This window comes from Mauremys mutica, chromosome 13 (genome assembly GCF_020497125.1).
Source record: "Mauremys mutica isolate MM-2020 ecotype Southern chromosome 13, ASM2049712v1, whole genome shotgun sequence".
NCBI classification, from domain to species: Eukaryota; Metazoa; Chordata; order Testudines; family Geoemydidae; genus Mauremys; species Mauremys mutica.
In genome coordinates this window covers 46,261,816-46,279,437 of record NC_059084.1, presented here as the reverse complement: position 1 = coordinate 46,279,437, position 17,622 = coordinate 46,261,816, and the positions used below count along the sequence as shown (strand labels likewise).

The window sequence follows — 17,622 nt, the reverse complement described above, 5'->3', positions numbered from 1 at the left end:
CGGGCCAGCCATGGCGGGGGGCGGGCGGGGGGGCTCCCGAGCTGGGGATCTCCCCGCATCAACCCCTGGTCCGGATCCACCTCCGCTGTCGTGACCGAGCCCCCGGGGTGGGGGGCAGGGAGCAGCAGGGGGAACCCAGGGGTCCGGGAAGAGCTGTTCCCTCTGGCTGAGGGCGGGGGGGTGGAAAGCAGGGGCGATGGGGCAGCAGCTGGGGGGACTTCAGAGAGGGGCTGGGGGGGTGGATGGATGGAGACAAAGAGGGGGGCAGGTGTGGGGGGGTGGAGGGGGACGAGTGGAGGGAGGGATGAAGGGGGAGTGTGGATGGATGGAGCCGCATTTCAACACTGCTGGAGGTGGCGGGGGGGTGGGCAGGCACCCAGCCCCCGCTCCCGCCCGTGGCACAGAGCACCCCTTCGCCTCCTGTGGGGCTCAGCCAGCGCGGCCTGGCTCTCGGTGCCGGGCGGGGGAGTTCCGGGGGTTTGGCTGGCGCGAGGGGGAGCCCCGTGCTGGGGAGCCCCTGGCTGGGGAGCCCCGTGCTGGGGAGCTGCGAGCAGGGGCCTCCCGGGCCGGGGAGCTGCGGGTAGGGGCCGGCTGGCCCCCTGCGGCCGGGGCCACATCCACAGTCACCACCCCATGGACCTGGGAGAGCTGTGGGCTGTCCAGACTGGCCACCAGCTGGCGCCGCCCGGCCCGGAGCGGCACGAAGGTCTGGCGGAAGGAGATCGTCTGGTGCCCGCCAATGGTCCTGTGGGGAGAGGAGAATGGGTCAGGACGCCTGGGTTCCATACCAGTCCTAGGAGTGGCAGGGGTCTAGTGGTTAGAGCAGGGGGAAGGGGGCTGGGAGCCAGGACTCCTGGGGTCCATCCCTGGCTCTGGGAGGAGAATGAGGTCTAGTGGTTAGAACGGGGGGATGATGGAAGCCAGGACTCCTGGGTTCTCTCCCCAGCTCAGGGAGGATAGTGGTTGCGGGGGCTGGAAGCCAGGACTCCTGGGTTCTCTCCCCAGCTCAGGGAGGATAGTGGGGTCGGGGGGGGGCTGCTGGAAGCCAGGACTCCTGGGGTCCATCCCTGGCTCAGAGAGAGGAGTGGGAGCAGAGGGGAGAGGGGGGATCACTCACCCTATGTTCGTGGCCTTGGGGCTGGACACCCCTGACCCCTCCATGTGGAAGACAGCACCCGTCAGCGTCTGGGGCAGCGGGTTCTTGAAGACCACTTGCACTTGCGTCTCCTTCCCCACCACAGCTGGGCCCAGCACCTGAGAGAGAGAGAGAGGTGAGAACCCAGGTGTCCGGGACAGCTTTATGCTCCCCCACACAGCGCCCCGCCTCCAGCAGTCCCAGGTATTGGAGTCCCCTCTTCCCACCTGCACTTGCAATGAGAGAATCCAGGCGTCGGGACCCCCCCTTCACCGTGAACCTCAGGTTCCCCCCTCCCCGATAGTGCAAGAACCCAGGCAGCCCACAGTCAGAGAACCCAGGCGTCCAGGCTCCCTTACAGTGAGCATCAGGTCCCCCCATAGTGAGAGAACCCAGGCGTCCGGGCTGCCCCCCGCAGAGAACCCAGGCATCCGGGCCCCCTTACCGTGAACATCAGGTTCACCACAATATAGTCAGAGAACCCCAGCATCCCCCCAAATAGAGAACCCAGGAGTCCAGGCCGCCCCCCGCAGTCAGAGGACCCTGATGTCCGGGCTGCCCCCTGCAGTCAGAGGACCCTGGCGTCCGGACCGCCCCCCGCAGTCAGAGAACCCTGGCGTCTGGGCTGCCCCTCCGCCCGCGCAGTCAGAGAACCCTGGCATCCAGGCCGCCCCCCGCAGTCAGAGAACCCAGGCGTCCGGGCCCCTTACCGTGAGCGTCAGCTCTGGCGTGCGCAGGCGGAAGCTGTGCTGCTTGGCGAGTACCTGCCCGGTCTGAGCCACCTTCCCCGAGACGCTGAGCATGAGGGCCGCCTGGTCCACGAGGTGGGGCTGGTACTCGGCGTAGGACACCACCATGCGGACGGACTGGGCTGCAGGGGGCAAGGAGGGGGTCAGAGAGCCCGGCGGGGGCGGGGGGCAGCTGCCCAAGGACTGGGGCATCCAGGGTCACGGAGGGGCTGGGGCTGGGGGCATAAGGGGGGCTGGGCATCGGGGAGTTCAGAAGCTGGCGGTTCAGGGTGACTTGGGGGTGGCTGTGCAGGAGATGAGATCGGGGCTCACAGGGATGTGGGGGGTGTGGACTGAGGCTTAGGGGACAGGGTGATTTGTGGGTTAGTGATGGGGAGATAAGGGTTTGGGAACTGGGGGGGCTCAGGAGATTGGGGTTCCGGGAGGTTTAGGGGTGTGGATTAAGGTTCGGGGGTTTGGGATCTGGCATCAGGGGGATGGATTGGGGCCCAGGGGATCAGGGTTGCAGGCGGTCGGGGGAGGGACTGGGGGCCGGGAGGTCAGGCTCTGTGGTGGGGGGGGGGTTTTGTGGGTTCAAGAGCTGGGGGATGTGGGATTGGGATTCAGGGGGATAGATTGGGGGCTGGGGGGTCAGGGTTCAGAGACCAGGGGGCTTAGGGCTGCAGGGGGATCGGAGTTCGGGGGGGAAGCTTGAGGCCGGGGGCTCAGGGCTGCAGGGGGTCGGGGTTCAGGGGGGAAGCTTGGGGCCAGGGGCTCAGGGCCACAGGGGGTTGGGGTTAGGGGGGAGGAGCTGGGGGCCGGGGGCTCAGGGCTGCAGGGGGGAGGAGCTTGGGCCTGGGGGCTCAGGGCTGCAGGGGCATCAGGGTTAGGGGGAGGAGCTGGGGGCCGGGGGCTCAGGGCTGCAGGAGATCACGGTTAGGGGGGAGGAGCTGGGGGCCGGGGGCTCAGGGCTGCAGGAGATCACGGTTAGGGGGGAGGAGCTGGCGGCCGGGGGCTCAGGGCTGCAGGGGGTCAGGGTTATGGGGGAGGAGCTGGGGGCCAGGGGCTCAGGGCTGCAGGGGGTCGGGGTTCAGGGGGAGGAGCTGGGGGCCGGGGGCTCAGGGCTGCAGGGGGATCGGGGTTCAGGGGGGAAGCTTGGGGCTGGGGGCTCAGGGCCGCAGGGGGTTGGGGTTAGGGGGGAGGAGCTGGGGGCCGGGGGCTCAGGGCAGCAGGGGGATCGGGGAAGGGTGGGAGGAGCTGGGGGCCGGGGGCTCAGGGCTGCAGGGGGTCGGGGTTAGGGGGGAGGAGCTGGGGGCTGGGGGCTCAGGGCTGCAGGGGGTAGGGGTTAGGGGAGAGGAGCTGGGGGCCGGGGGCTCAGGGCTGCAGGGGGTCGGGGTTAGGGGGGAGGAGCTGGGGGCTGGGGGCTCAGGGCCGCAGGGGGTTGGGGTTACGGGGGAGGAGCTGGGGGCCGGGGGCTCAGGGCCGCAGGGGGATCGGGGTTGCGGGGGAGGAGCTGGGGGCTCAGGGCTGCAGGGGCATCGGGGTTGCGGGGGAGGACCGGGGGGCGGGGGGCTCTGGGCTGCCGGGGGTTGGGGTTACGGGGGAGTAGATGGGGCCCGGGGCATAGGGCCGGACGGGGATCGGGGTTCCGGGGGAGGAGCTGGGGGCTCAGGGCTGCAGGGGCATCGGGGTTGCGGGGGAGGAGCTGGGGGCCGGGGGCTCAGGGCTGCAGGGGGTTGGGGTGACGGGGGAGGAGCTGGGGGCCGGGGGCTCGGGGGTGCAGGGGGATCGGGGTTGCGGGGGAGGAGCTGGGGGCTCAGGGCTGCAGGGGCATCGGGGTTGCGGGGGAGGAGCTGGGGGCCGGGGGCTCAGGGCTGCAGGGGGATCGGGGTTGGGGGGGAGGGGCCGGGGGCTCAGGGCTGCAGGAGATCGTGGTTGGGGGGAGGAGCTGGGGGCCGGGGGCTCAGGGCTGCAGGGGGATCGGGGTTGGGGGGGAGGAGCTGGGGGCCGGGGGCTCAGGGCGGCAGGGGGATCGGGGTGGGGGGGGAGGAGCGGGGGGCCGGGGGCTCAGGGCTGCAGGGGGTCGGGGTTACGGGGGAGGAGCTGGGGGCCGGGGGCTCAGGGCTGCAGGGGATCGGGGTTCAGGGGGGAAGCTGGGGGCCGGGGCTCAGGGCTGCAGGGGGATCGGGGTTGGGGGGGAGGGGCCGGGGGCTCAGGGCTGCAGGAGATCGTGGTTGGGGGGAGGAGCTGGGGGCCGGGGGCTCAGGGCTGCCGGGGTCGGGGGGCTGGGAACCAGGACTCACCTCCCCCCGGCGGGATCTCCACCTGCCGGCTCTCCTGTTTGAAGGTGCTCCCCGTCACGCCTGTGTAGAACATGGGGGCCAGGTGCAGTTTGAGGGAGACGCTGCGGCTGCTGCTGCCCCGGTTGCTCAGGGCCACCTGGACGCTCACGTCCTGGCCCATGACGGCCTCCGAGGTCTCCACGCTCAGCGACACGTCCTCGCCCCACTCCTTGTTCTTGTAGATGTGCGCCTTGGTGCCATGCCGGGCCGCTGTCTCCACCGCCTGCCGCTCCGCTTCCGAGCCTGGGGGGCACGAGGGGTTAGCAAGGGCGGGAGGGGATCCCAGCCGGGCCTCCCCCGCAGGGACCAGGGTCCTTGTGCAAGGGTGGGCACTTGTGCGCAAACAGCAGTGCCTGAGCATGCTCGTGTGTGCAAACACCAGGATGTACAAGGTGGGTGTGCAAACAGAAATGGTGAGTGTGCAAAGAGAAATGGGTGAGTGTAAGTGTGTACATTCAGAAACAAAAGCCTGCAGATGTGGGTGTGCAAGGGTGAGTGTGGAAATGCAGAAAATGACCGTGCAAACAGGATTGCAAGTGTGCAAACATGGCAAAGCGAGTGTGCAGGCATGTGCCTGCGACAGTGTGGAAATTCAGAAAAAGGTCTTTCCAAAATGTGCAAGAATGAGAGCGTTCAAGTGCAGAAAATTGAGCGTGCAAACAGCTGTGTATGCGTGCATGAGTGTGCAAAAGTGACACATGCACACGAACATATGAGTGCAAACAAAAGTGAGTACGCAAACAGAAATGTGTGGGTGCACAAGAGGGAGTGGGCAGGCAAAAAAGGGCACGTGGAAATGTGGGGGTGCACAGGTGAGCGTACACACGTGGAAAAGCCAGCGTGCAAACATGATTGTGTGTGCCAGCGTGCATGTGCACAGCTAGCCGGTGTCAGGGTAGTGAACACTCGGCGGGTCCAGGCGCTCTCTGGGGCTCTTTTCCCATGAATTCCGCTCCCGCCCGCTGGGCCGCGGCCCACACGCCCGACACCCAGTGTTTGGCACAAGCAGCGAGACAAGGTGTCCAAAGCCAGCCACGCTCATTCCAGGGCTCAGCGTGCGCCGAGGAGGGGCCGGCCCGGCCCCTGGAATCCACTCTCCAAACCAGAGCAAAGCCAAGCCCCAGAACAAACACGCAGGGAACTGGCACAACAGGGTGGGTTGGGTCGTAGGGATGGGTCAGGAGTTTGGCAGTGTATAAAATCCTCCTGCACTGCTGGGAGCCCAGCCTCCGTGTTAGGGGAGTGTCACAACTCCGCACGGGGCAGCTTCCCGGATTGGACCTCTCGCTCCTGCTGGTGCGCAGCAAGAAATCAGCCGGCTGTTGGCGGGGGTCCAGCGAGTGAGTGATCACCAGCACACAGGGAGACGTGAGCATGCAAACATGGATGGGGGAGGGCACAGGAACGAGCGTGCAAACCAAAACTGTGTGCAAGCCTGCCAACGTAGTGCAGAAGACATGCACACAAGTGTGCAGACACTGCCATGTGAGTGTGCAAACAGGGTGGCAAGAGAGAAGGGCAAGAGTGCTAGTGAGTGTGCGCAAGTGCAAGAATTCGTGTGCCCAGTGAGTGGGTATGTATGTAAGAGAGTCCAAAGGTGCATGAGAGACCTGCAGGAGTCAGTGCTGCACTTGCACAAGGCTGTGCACGAGTGAGTGTGCTTTCCAAATCAAGGGTGCAAATGGGAATGGAGGAGAGTTCAGGCAGGAGCCCAATAACTAAGCGTGCACAGCGACAGGTGCTTCCCAGAGTGCAAGTGCAACAGAGAGCAAGTGCGTGACTAAGGGTGCAAGAGTGAGCATGCACATGCAGAAGAGGGTGTGTGAAGTGTGCAAGAATGAGTGTGCAAATGCAGAAGAGGGCATGTGAAATGTGCAACAGTGAGTATGCACGTGCAGAAGAGGGCACAAGAGTGAGCATGCCCATGCAGAAGAGGGCGTGTGACACGTGCCAGAGCCAGTGTGCAAATGCAGCCGAGGTGACATGAGCAAGCGTGCACGACCGAGTGTGCACACGCAAGTGCTTAAGGCGGTGCGATTGTGGGGGGCAGGCCAGGCAGGCGGCGTGGGCGAGGGGCCCGGCCCCCCTGGTACTGCCCACCCCCCGGTGCCTGGCGCGTACCCTCGGGGTGCTTGTAGATATCGGTGATGTCGTGACGCTCGTGCGAGCCCACGGCCTTGGTGCTGATCAGGTGCCCAATGGCCTTTTCCTCCACGTAGACAATCTTGTAGGTGCCGTCGGCCTGGCGCTGCCAGTACACCTTGTCGCTGTTCACCTGGGGGGGGAGGAGCGGGGATTGGGTCAGCGCCCCACGGAGACCCCGCTCCTTCACAGCCCCCACGGAGTGCCCCACCCCCACAAAGACCCTGCCCCTTCACAGCCCCCACGGAGACCCCGCCCCTTCACAGCCCCCACAGGGAGACCCCGCCCCTTCACTGCCCCCACAGAGTGAACCACCCCCACAAAGACCCCGTCCCTTCACAGCCCCCACGGAGTGTCCCCGCCCACACAGAGACCCCACCCCAACACAGTGTCCCACGGAGAGACCGAGACCCCCACCCCTTCACAGCCCTCCCCCAAATATTGATTTTCATCTTCAGGGGGAGCAGACTTCCCCCCCCCCAATACCTCAGCAAAGATGAAGGGCGCGTCGTACTTCAGGTACACCAGCCCGTTCTTAATGGCCTCCACCGAGCAGGGGCCGCAGCAGAAGATACCTGGGGGAGGGGTTAAAGGGGGGGAGGTATGGCCAGGATGGGGGGGAGGGGTGGTGGGGGTGGGAGACACACACACAGTCAGACCCAACAGCCCCCGTGGGGCTTGGGGCCCCAAAGCCACGTTCCCGTTGTCCTGGGGAACTCCCCGACACTGGATCCCACCCACCAACAGAGGCGAAGTGCGCGCCAGGGGAGGGGGCTTCTCACGCTACAGCAGCAGGGGACCCCTCTGACCAAGACCCCCCCCATCTCATCCCCTGGCTCCGCCTTCAAACCTATCCCCCAGCCTCCCCCTCTTCTCCCCTCCCCCCTCTTCCTCTGCCCCCCACTCACCACTGCTGGTCTCCTGGGGGGTGGCATCGACCACTTGCCACCCGTCGTACCCCGAGGGCAGGTCGGGCCGGGTCATCCAGCAGTCGTTCCACACATGGAAATTCCTGGGGGGCAGAGTGGGGGGGTCACCAGTTGCCTCAGAGCCCCTGCTGGAGTAGCCGGGAGCTGCCCCCCAGCACCCCCTGCTGGAGTAGCCACGAGCTGCCCCCCAGCGCCCCCCGGTGCCCCCCCCCCTCACCAGACGGAGTCGGCGTTGAGCCGTTCCAGCGGTTTCATGTTCTCGTCGAAGTAGATGTCCATGGTGAGGCTGACGTCCGTGTCGTGGGCCGAGTTGTAGTTGGTGACTGTGCGGGTGGCGATCCCGAAGCACCGCAGGACTGTGGAGGGGGCAGAACGAGGGGGGGGTGTCAGGAGCTGCCATGGGGGACATGGCGCCCCCCCACCCCCTGCAGGATCCCCCCAGCGTGATCAGGGGCGGCATGCCGCGGGAGGGGCCCTGCCGGTCGCCGGTCCACCGGAGCCGCCTGCCGCCCTCCCGGCGACCGGCAGAGCGCCCCCCCCGCGGCATCCCGCCCCAAGCACGCGCTTGGCATGCTGGGGTCTGGAGCCGGCCCTGCTGCTTCCCCTCCCTTTGGTCATTCCCTCGGCCCCCCCAGTGACCAGTCAGACCAGAGCCTCCCCCAGTGGCCAGTCGGGGGCAGCGTGTCCCCCCCCAGCAGTGCCCCCCAGTGGCCAGTTGGCAGCGCGTTCCCCCCAGCAGTGCCCCCTGGCGGCCAGCCAGGCCTGGCGCTTCCCCCCGGTGGTGCCCCCCGGCGCCCCCTGCCCCAGTTACCGCTGGTGACGACGCCGGCGAAGACCCAGCACTGGCCGTAGAGGACGGGGTAGCCGGTGCGGTGGTACTGCCGCAGGATGTCCACGCTGCCCACCCAGGCCGAGGGGTTGGTGCCCCGCGCGTAGTCGCCCGTCCAGTTCCCCACCAGCACCCCGTTGTCATCCAGGGAGTTCACCTGCCCCACACCGGGGGGGGGGGGGGAGAAAGTGGTGAGTGGGGGGAGAAAGGACGGGGGGGACGACTGCAGGGACAGACGGACGGACAGACAGGTGCCGAGGGTGGAGGGCAGGACGGGATGGGGGATGGGCAGGGGGGTGGAGGTGCCTCCCCGCCCGCAGGCCCCTCCCCCACTCACCATGGCGGAGACGACGCGGGAGACGCTGATGGGGTCCCCGCGCCCCGAGTGGGGCATCCCGCGCCGGTCCAGGATGTACAGGCAGGCGTCCAGCATCCCCCGGTCAAACTGGGGGGGAAGAGACGGGGGTCAGTGCTGAATGGCCCCCTCCTGCCCCAGGACCCCTTCCCTAGAATGCCCCCTCCCCCTCCTGCCCCAGGACCCCTCCCCTGGGGTACCCCCTCTCCCATCCCCCTCCTGCCCAGGACCCCTTCCCTGGGGTATCCCCTCTCCCATCCCCCTCCTGCCCCAGGACCCCTTCCCTAGGATGTCCTCTCCCCCTCCTGCCCCAGGACTCCTCCCCTGGGGTACCCCCTCCCCCATCCGCCTCCTGCCCCAGGACCCCTTCCCTAGGATGTCCCCTCCCCCTCCTGCCCCAGGACCCCTCCCCTGGGGTACCCCCTCCCCCATCCGCCTCCTGCCCCGGGACCCCTCCCCTGGGGTACTCCTCCCCATCCCCCTCCTGCCCCGAGACCCCTCCCCTGGGGTACTCCTCCCCATCCCCCTCCTGCCCCGAGACCCCTCCCCTGGGGTATCCCTCCCCCATCCCCCTCCTGTCCTGGGACCCCTCCCCCCGGGGGTACTCCTCCCCCATCCCCCTCCTGCCCCGAGACCCCTCCCCTGGGGTACTCCTCCCCATCCCCCTCCTGCCCCGAGACCCCTCCCCTGGGGTATCCCTCCCCCATCCCCCTCCTGTCCTGGGACCCCTCCCCCCTGGGGTACTCCTCCCCCATCCCCCTCCTGCCCCGGAACCCCTCCCTCCCCCATCTCTGCCCCCCCGTCTCACCTGCCCGTAGTTCCAGGTGCGCTCCCCGATCTGGCTCTCGGTGCCGTAGTAGATGCGCCCGCTCTCGTTGAGCACGTATTCCTCCAGCCAGTCATCGTGGGGCAGGTACACGGCATCCTCTGGGGGGGAGAGAGCCCATCAGCCCCGCCCACTGCACCTCAGCCCCGCCCACTGCCTCACAGCCCCGCCCACTGCCTCACAGCCCCGCCCCTCAGCCATGCCCACTACCCCATCAGCCCCGCCCACTGCCCTTAGGCCCCGCCCACTGCACCTCAGCCCCGCCCACTGCCTCACAGCCCCGCCCCTCGGCCCTTCCCACTACCCCTCGGCCCCGCCCACTGCCTCACAGCCCCGCCCCTCGGCCCTTCCCACTACCCTTCGGCCCCTCCCTCGGCCCTGCCCCCTGCCTCCCAGTCCTGCCCCTCGGCCATTCCCACTGGCCGTCAGCCCCGCCCACTGGCCGTCAACCCCGCCCACTACCCAAAGCCTCACCCTCTAACCCGCCCACATCAGGTGCACTGCATCCTCCCTGCCCTGCTCGTCCTGTGCCAGGTACACCACGTCCTCTGGGCCATCAGCCCCACAGTCCCACCCTTCCCCATGACTCCACCCCCAAACCCTTCTGCTCCAGGTATACTGGCTCCCCCAGGTGTTGTGAGCTTCCCCCTGGCAGTGCCCCCACGTCCTGCGAGCTTCCCTCCGGCAGTGCCCCCACGTCCCACGCCCTGTGAGCCTGACCCCCATGGGCTGTGAGCTTCCCTCCGGCAGTGCCCTCATGCCCTGTGAGCCTGACCCCCATGGGCTGGGAGCTTCCCTCCAGCAGTGCCCCCACATCCCACACCCTGTGAGCCTGACCCCCATGGGCTGTGAGCTTCCCTCCGGCAGTGCCCCCACATCCCACACCCTGTGAGCCTGACCCCCATGGGCTGTGAACTTCCCTTCGGCAGTGCCCCCACATCCCACACCCTGTGAGCCTGACCCCCATGGGCTGTGAGCTTCCCTCCGGCAGTGCCCCCACGCCCTGTGAGCCTGACCCCCATGGGCTGGGAGCTTCCCCCCAGCAGTGCCCCCCACTCACCGCGGCACCAGGGGTTGAAGAGGATGTAGATCTCGTTGCGGGGGTCGAAGGGCATCTGGTACTCGCCAGCCGGGCTCCGCGTCTTGACGCTGAAGCGGTACTTGCCGATGACGGCGGTGGGGGCGGTGCTGACCCGCAGGGACAGGCTGTCGTTGGTGGAGTCTCTCACCTCGGCCGCCCAGCCCAGTCCGGGCAGCGGGGCCCCCAACGGCACCAGGATGTGCGTGGCCTTGGACAGCTGGGGTGTGGGGCCTGTGGGGGAGACAGGGAGTGAAACCCTATGTGGGGTACCCCCCCGGCCCTGTGGTCAGCCCCCCGGCCCAGCCCCCCTCCATTCCCTGACACCCCACTCCCCAAGCCCTCCGGCCAGCTCCCTGGCCCAGCCCCCCTCTGGCCAGCCCCTCACCTCACTCTGCCCAGCCCCCCTCTATTCCCTGACACCCCACTCCCCAAGCCCTCCATCCAGCTCCCCGGCCCAGCCCCCCAGCCCAGCCTCCTGCCCCACTCTGCCCAGCCCCCCTCCATTCCCTGACACCCCACTCCCTGAGCCCTCTGTCCAGCTCCCTGGCCCAGCCCCCCAGCCCAGCCTCATGCCCCACTCTGCCCAGCCCCCCTCCATTCCCTGACACCCCACTCCCTGAGCCCTCTGTCCAGCTCCCTGGCCCAGCCCCCCAGCCCCGCCTCCTGCCCCACTCTGCCCAGCCCCCCTCCATTCCCTGACACCCCACTCCCCAAACCCTCCATCCAGCTCCCCGGCCCAGCCCCCCAGCCCAGCCTCCTGCCCCACTCTACCCAGCCCCCCTCTAGTCCCTGACATCCCATTCCCCAAGCCCTCCATCCAGCTCCCCGGCCCAGCCCCCCTCCGGCCAGCCCCTCTCTATGCCTTGACACCTCATCCCCCAACCAGACAGACAGACCCCCACCAACCCTTCTAGGAGAAACCTACCACCCATCCCCCCACACTCTGTCCATCTACCCCCATTGTCTAGGGATGGACCAGTCGTCCCCATGTGCCCCCATCCCTGGGCCCAGACACCCAGATATATCTGATCTCATATAGCATAGGACTGGAGGAGCACTGATGGGGGAAGCTCGCAGCCCCAGCATGTCCCTAGTCAGGGGCACTGCTGGGAGGGAAGCTCGCAGGCCTGGCACATCCCTGGCTGGGGGCACTGCTGGGAGGAAGCTCACGGACCCGGCATGTCCTGCTGTCCCAGCCCTGTGATTTCAGCTCCATCAGCAGGTCTGGGCAGGAGGGGCCCCTCCCAAACCTGTTTGACCCGAGTGTGGGGGAGCTGAGGTGGGGCCCAGTGGGGTGCGGTTGCCCCGCTTCCCTTCCACACCCTGCTGCCTCCCACAGCCTCACTCTCAGCCAGCCGGGGACTGCTGTGCTGCGAGCTTCCCCAGAGCAGTGCCCCCTGGCTGGGAGAGGGGGGTCTCCAGGGCTGTGCGCTTCCCCCCAGAAGTGCCCCAAGCTAGGGGGAGGGAGGGGGTTTCTAGGGCTGCGAGCTTCTCCCCAGCAGTGCCCCAAGCTAGGGGGAGGGAGGGGGTCTCCAGGGCTGCAAGCTTCCCTCCAGCAGTGCCCTCAGACGGGACAGGGGGAGAATCGGGTGTTGTGAGCTCCCCGCCCAGTGGTGCCACGTGGCCTCTGGGTCTGGCCAAGCAGGGAGGGGTGTGGGAATGTGGCCACCACATCTGGAGAGCTGCCGGAGCAGGCGGGTGGCTAATGACGGGGTGGGTTTGTGGCCCCAGGGTGTGGGACCTGGGAATGGGGGTAATTACAGAGCTGGCTGGGCTGGCGACCACGGGAACAGGCCGCGCCTCAGAGCCAGCCCCGTGGAGAGGCTGAATTCCTCCCCCCGATCAGCCTCGGCCTCTCGTAAGAACGGCCAGACTGGGTCAGACCAAAGGTCCATCTAGCCCAGTGTCCTGTCTTCAGACAGTGGCCAGTGCCAGGTGCCCCAGAGAGAACGAACCCAACAGGGAATCATCAAGTGAGCCATCCCCTGTCGCCCATTGGCCCCTGGCAAACAGAGGCCCGGGCCACCATCCCGGCCCATCCTGGCTAATAGCCATTGATGGTCCTAGCCTCCAATAATTGATCTAGTTCTTTTTTAAACCCTGTTATGGTCTTGGCCTTCACAACATCCTCTGGCAAGGAGTTCCCCAGGTTAACTGTGCGTTGTGTGAAAAAATACTTCCCTTCGTTTGTTTTAAACCAGCTGCCTATTAACTTCATTGGGTGACCCCTAGTTCTTGCGTTATGAGGAGTAAATAACACGTCCTTATCTACTTTCTCCGCACCAGTCACGATTTTATCCCTGAGCCGTCTCTTTTCCAAGCTGAAAAGTCCCAGTCTTGTTAATCTCTCCTCATTCAGAAGCCGCTCCAGACCCCTAATCATTTTGTTGCCCTTTTCTGAACCTTTTCCAATTCCAATAGACCCTTTTTGAGATGGGGCGACCAGAACTGCATGCAGGATTCAGCAGGGGGCGGTGTGGGGAGCGGGGCCGGAGGTCCAGCAGTCGGGAGGTCCTGCCCCCCAGCACGTGATGCCATGGGGCAGTGGGGGGCACCATGGGGCAGTGGGGGGAACCACAGGGAGGCAGGGGGCACTGTGGGGTGGAAGGGAGGAGCAGCAGGGGGAGTTGCAGGGCAGTGGGGGCTGCTGGGGGGCAGCAGGGGGTGCCAGGGAGCAGTGGGAGCAGGAAGAGGGAAGCAGGGAGGTAACAGGAGTGCTGGGGGCACAGCAGGGGCCCCAGGGATCAGCTCTCACCGACGAGCAGCTCCAGGCAGACCTCGGGCAGCAGGGGGTCCTGGGGAGCAGCAGGGGGCAGCAGGGTGGAAGCGAGGAGCAGCAGGGGAGCCCCAGGGGCCCCTTCTCTCACTGATGAGCAGCTATAGGCAGACCTGGTGCAGCTCAGAGTCGTGGGGGGTGGGGACAGCAGGGGGCGCTGGAGAGCAGCAGGGGGTGGGGACAGCAGGGGGCGCTGGAGAGCAGCAGGGGGTGGGGACAGCAGGGGGCGCGGCGGGGGAGCCCCAGGGGCCCGGCTCTCACCGATGAGCAGCTCCAGGCAGACCCGGTTTAGCTCAGGGTCATAGGGGGAGCAGCGAGGGATGGGGGCAGCAGGGGGTGCTGGGGAGCAGCAGGGGGCGTGGATAGCAGGGGGCGCCGCGGGGGCCCGGGACCGCAGGGGGCGCCGCAGGGGAGCCCCAGGGGCCCGGCTCTCACCGCCAAGCAGCTGCAGGCAGACCCGGTGCAGCTCGGGGCAGCAGGGGGCGCTGGGGAGCAGCAGGGCACAGGGACAGCAGGGGGCGCGGCGGGGGCAGGGGGCGTTGTGGGGGGCAGGGACAGCAGGGGGCCCCCGCGGGGGAGCCCCAGGGGCCCGGCTCTCACCGACGAGCAGCTCCAGGCAGACCCGGTGCAGCTCGGGGCAGCAGGGGGCGCTGGGGAGCAGCAGGGCACAGGGACAGCAGGGGGCGCGGCGGGGGCAGGGGGCGTTGTGGGGGGCAGGGGCAGCAGGGGGCGCCGTGGGGGAGCCCCAGGGGCCCGGCTCTCACCGACGAGCAGCTCCAGGCAGACCCGGTGCAGCTCGGGGTCGTAGGGCTGCTGCAGCTGCAGGCGGATGTCAAAGGGCTGCCCCCGGCGCACGATCAGCTCGTCGTACTCGAACTCGTCCGTGTGGTGGGCTCGGCGATTGGCCCCCGAGCGCTGCCCCATCAGGTCCATGCCGCTCACCACCAGCATCCCCTCTGCGGGACAGGGCGCCGGTCAGCGGGGGGCTCTGGGGGGGGGCAGGGTCCCCCCAGGCCCAGAAAGGGGAACCCCAGCGGGGGAGGGGCAGGGGTCAGCAGGGGAAAACCCCGACCTAGAAAGGGGATCTCCAGAAGTCAGAGGGGCAGGGGACACCCCAGATCCAGAATGGGGGCCACTCGACCTGCAGCTGGAACCTCAACGGCAGTTGTGGGAGGGGCAGGGGCCAGATGCCCAGAAGCTGGAGGGAGGGGGAAGGTCAGCAGGGCCCCCCCAGAGCAGAAGGGGGGTGCTGGGGGAAGGGGCACCCTGGGGCTGGGGATCAGAGTGGGGCAGGGTGCTCTGAAGGGGGAGGGGAACGAGGGGGGTTCCCAGTGGGGAATTGGGGTCTCATGAGGGGACATGGGGGGTCCCCGGGTGGACTCCAGTGGGGAGTAGCATCTGGTTTCTCCTCCACTCCCTGCTGCCCCCAACACCCACCCGGGGACCCCACAGCGGTGCCCAGATCAAGTCCAGTGCTGGTTCACCAGCATGGGGGTCCCCTCCTGCCCCGGGGAACCCCCCTCACCCCGGATGACTGGCTGGGCCGGCCGGGACCCCGGCACCTCCCCCGGCGCCGGCCCCCAGTCTGTGTCGTCTCTGGTCCCCGCGCAGCATTTGCAACATCTGCAGAATTTGCTGAAGAAGGATCGCTTCCTCCTTTCAGGCGGGGGACTGGAGGGGCCGGGCTGGCGGACCCGGTAGCTGGCACTCGCCCACCTCCCCACATCCATCCGGGTATCGGGCTCCGGCATCCTGCCTGTGGTGGGAGAGAGACAAGCAGTGAACGCAGTTCCCCGGCACCGTTATATGCGGCTGTTCCCCAGCCGTGCCCCACCCCAGAGGCGGCTGCATTTCAGTACCGGGCGCATCACTTCCTGACATATGCCAGGGGGAGGGCTGCCTGCCAAGTGGGCCACAGGAACCAAGTGATGGGGAAATCGGCCTCGGGACTGTGAGGAACTAGGTCAGAGATGCTTCACCCTGGTTCTGCGTCAGATGTCCAGCCTGAGTCAGGAAGGGAACGTGCATGGGGACGGACAGACAGCCGGGGAGGTGACGCTGGGGTTTTGGGGGTGAGAGGAGAGCCCAGAGCTGGCCGGGCTGCAGTACCTGGATTGGGCACTGGTGGGAGGGGGGGGGGGGGCTGTGACACGGGGGCGTGGCTGGGGCCCAGGGAAGCCAATGGGAGCGCAGGGTGGGGTCAGGGCAGAGGGGTCAGAAGGGGTTACCCTCTGCCCCAGGAACCCCACCGCGCCCCACCTGCTCACAGAGTGGAAATTTAACAGGGAATCGAGGAATTTGATGCCTCTGGAACCCAGGAGTCCTAACCGCCCCCCCACCCCGTGCTCTAACCACTAGCCCCCCCTTTCCTCCCCCAGCTCGGGAGAGAACCCAGGAGTCCTGCCCCCCCATCTAGCCACTAGTCCCCCTCTCCTCCCAGAGCCGGAGACAGAACCCAGGAGTCCTGACACCCAGCCACCCCGCTGCTCGAACTCCCTGTAATGCAGGCGTTGTCAAACTGGGGGTTGGGACCCCTCAGGGGGTCGCGAGCTGTCAGCCTCCACCCCAGACCCCGCGGTCACTGGGCCTCCGGCACTGAGAATGGTGGTAAATAGAAAAGAAGCGTTTTTAATTTCCATATGGGGGGGGGGGTCGCACTCAGAGGCTTGGTCACCAGTACGAGCGCCACTGCTCTAAGCACTGCACACCCCTCCCCTCCCTGCAGGGACTGAGGACCAGGGCTCTGGGGAGGGGACCCGGGACACTCTGCCAGGGCCCAACCCGCCCCCAGGCTAAGCACCCCACACCCGCATCACCCCAAAGCGCCCAACTCCCAAACTCCACCCCGTTCCTTCCGCAGCCCCCAAACATCCCAGCACATCGTCCCCAGCCCCTCAGTATCCCAGCACCTCTTCCTCCAGCACCTCAAACTTCCCAGCCCCCAAACATCCCAGCACCTCGTCCCCAGCCCCCAATATCCCAGCACCTCATCCCCACCCCCCCAATATCCCAGCACTTCTTCCCCACACCCCAAACTTCCCAACCCCCAAAACCCCAGCTCCTCGTCCCCAGCCCCCCAATATCCCAGCCCCTCTTCCCCCACACTCCAAACTTCCTAGTACCCCAAATCCCCAGCCCCTCTTCCCCCAGCCCCCCAAACTCCCAGCACTTCTTCCCCACACCCCAAACTTCCCAGCCCCCCAAAACCCCAGCTCCTCATCCCCAGCCCCCCAATATCCCAGCCCCTCTTCCCCCACACCCCAAACTTCCCAGCCCCCCAAAACCCCAGCACCTCATCCCCAGCCCCCAATCTCCCAGCCCCTCTTCCCCCAGCCCCCCAAACTCCCAGCCCCTCTTCCCCCACACCCCAACTCCCAGCCCCCCAAAATCCCCAGCACCTCGTTCCTCAGCACCCCAACTTCCCAGCAACTCTTTCCCCAGCACCTCAAATCCTCAGGACCCAAACTCCCAACACCTCTTCCCAGCCCCCCAGACTTCTCAGCCCCCCGAGCCCCAGCCCCGGAGCCCGCACTCACTGGCCGGGCGCTCGCTCGCTGCTCTGCGCTCTGGGGCCAGGCGCTGCGCTCCGGAGCTGGGAGCCCAGGGGGCGGGGGGCGGAACCGGGGGGCGGGGCCTGCGGGGGGTCAGGGAGGGGTCCGCACCCAGCGACCCGCGAGTCACCCGTGACGGGGGCGGGGGGGGGGGAAGGAGCTGGGTGACCTCAGCTGCCCCCAGGCACTTCCTCTCGCAGGGCCTGGCAACCCCCCCCCATCTATCCCTCCTCACAGCCCCCCCGTCCCTGTCCATCCCCCCACCCCACCTCGCACCCCCTTCCCATCCTCAGACCCCTCCCCAGACACCCCCTCCCCATCCCCTTACGCACCCCTCAATCGATCTGTCCCCCTCTCTCTCCCCATGGACACCACAGCTAACCTAGCCCCATACGCCCCCCTCTCTCCAGCCACCCCACTCCCTCGCTGTCTCTCCGCAGCTCCATCCCCTGCCCCCGGCCCTCTGCTCCGCAGGGCCTGCGGAGTGGGAGTCCCCCAGTCCCCTGCCGGCTGGGGGCCCCCCACTGCCCTCAGCTTCCCTGTAACCACCTCCCTGAGGCAGCGTCTCCTGCTCCCCCAACCTGCCGCGCCACTGAACAGCCCCCAGCAACCATTCCCCACCTTGCCAGGACAGAGCTGGGAGAGAACCCAGGAGTCCGGGTTGCCAGGCTCCCTGCTCTAACCACTGGACCTCCCTCCCCTCCCAGAGCAGGGACAGAACCCAGGCATCCGGGCCATGCTAACCGCAGGAGCTGATGGGGCTGCATCGGGACAGGCCCTGGGAAGAGAGTGAGGCTGGGGGAGGGGGGGTTGTCTCAGCTGGGGGCAGATTGATGGGCTTGGGGGGGCACTGGGGCATCTCCTCCTCCCAGAACCCCCAAGCCTGCCCCTCCCCCCCTGAGCCCCAGAGATGCTCATTGTGCCAGGG

General features: G+C 67.5%; 1 protein-coding gene across 1 annotated transcript; it reads right to left on the bottom strand.

The window, feature by feature from the left end:
- Positions 1-25: 25 nt before the first annotated feature.
- On the bottom strand, positions 26-16,698 carry TGM1 (transglutaminase 1). The gene is made up of 15 exons (XM_044984587.1): positions 16,680-16,698; positions 14,669-14,899; positions 13,908-14,099; positions 10,347-10,598; positions 9,269-9,387; positions 8,443-8,550; positions 8,088-8,262; positions 7,494-7,632; positions 7,256-7,359; positions 6,834-6,922; positions 6,327-6,480; positions 4,167-4,448; positions 1,846-2,006; positions 1,118-1,254; positions 26-745 (listed from the first exon to the last, which is right to left on the bottom strand). Exons 2-15 carry the CDS (start codon positions 14,892-14,894, stop codon positions 430-432), a joined length of 2,454 nt encoding a protein of 817 aa, XP_044840522.1. The 5' UTR covers positions 14,895-14,899; positions 16,680-16,698; the 3' UTR covers positions 26-429.
- Positions 16,699-17,622: the final 924 nt, after the last annotated feature.

Coding starts and splice junctions, on each gene's coding strand:
- TGM1 (XM_044984587.1), bottom strand. CDS start 14,894: ATGCCGGAGCCCGATACCCGGATGGATGTGGGGAGGTGGGCGAGTGCC. Junction 9,388..10,346: donor CTTCAACCCCTGGTGCCGCG/GTGAGTGGGGGG, acceptor TCTCCCCCCCAG/AGGATGCCGTGTACCTGCCC. Junction 6,923..7,255: donor CCCCCAGGAGACCAGCAGTG/GTGAGTGGGGGG, acceptor CCCCTCCCCCAG/GTATCTTCTGCTGCGGCCCC.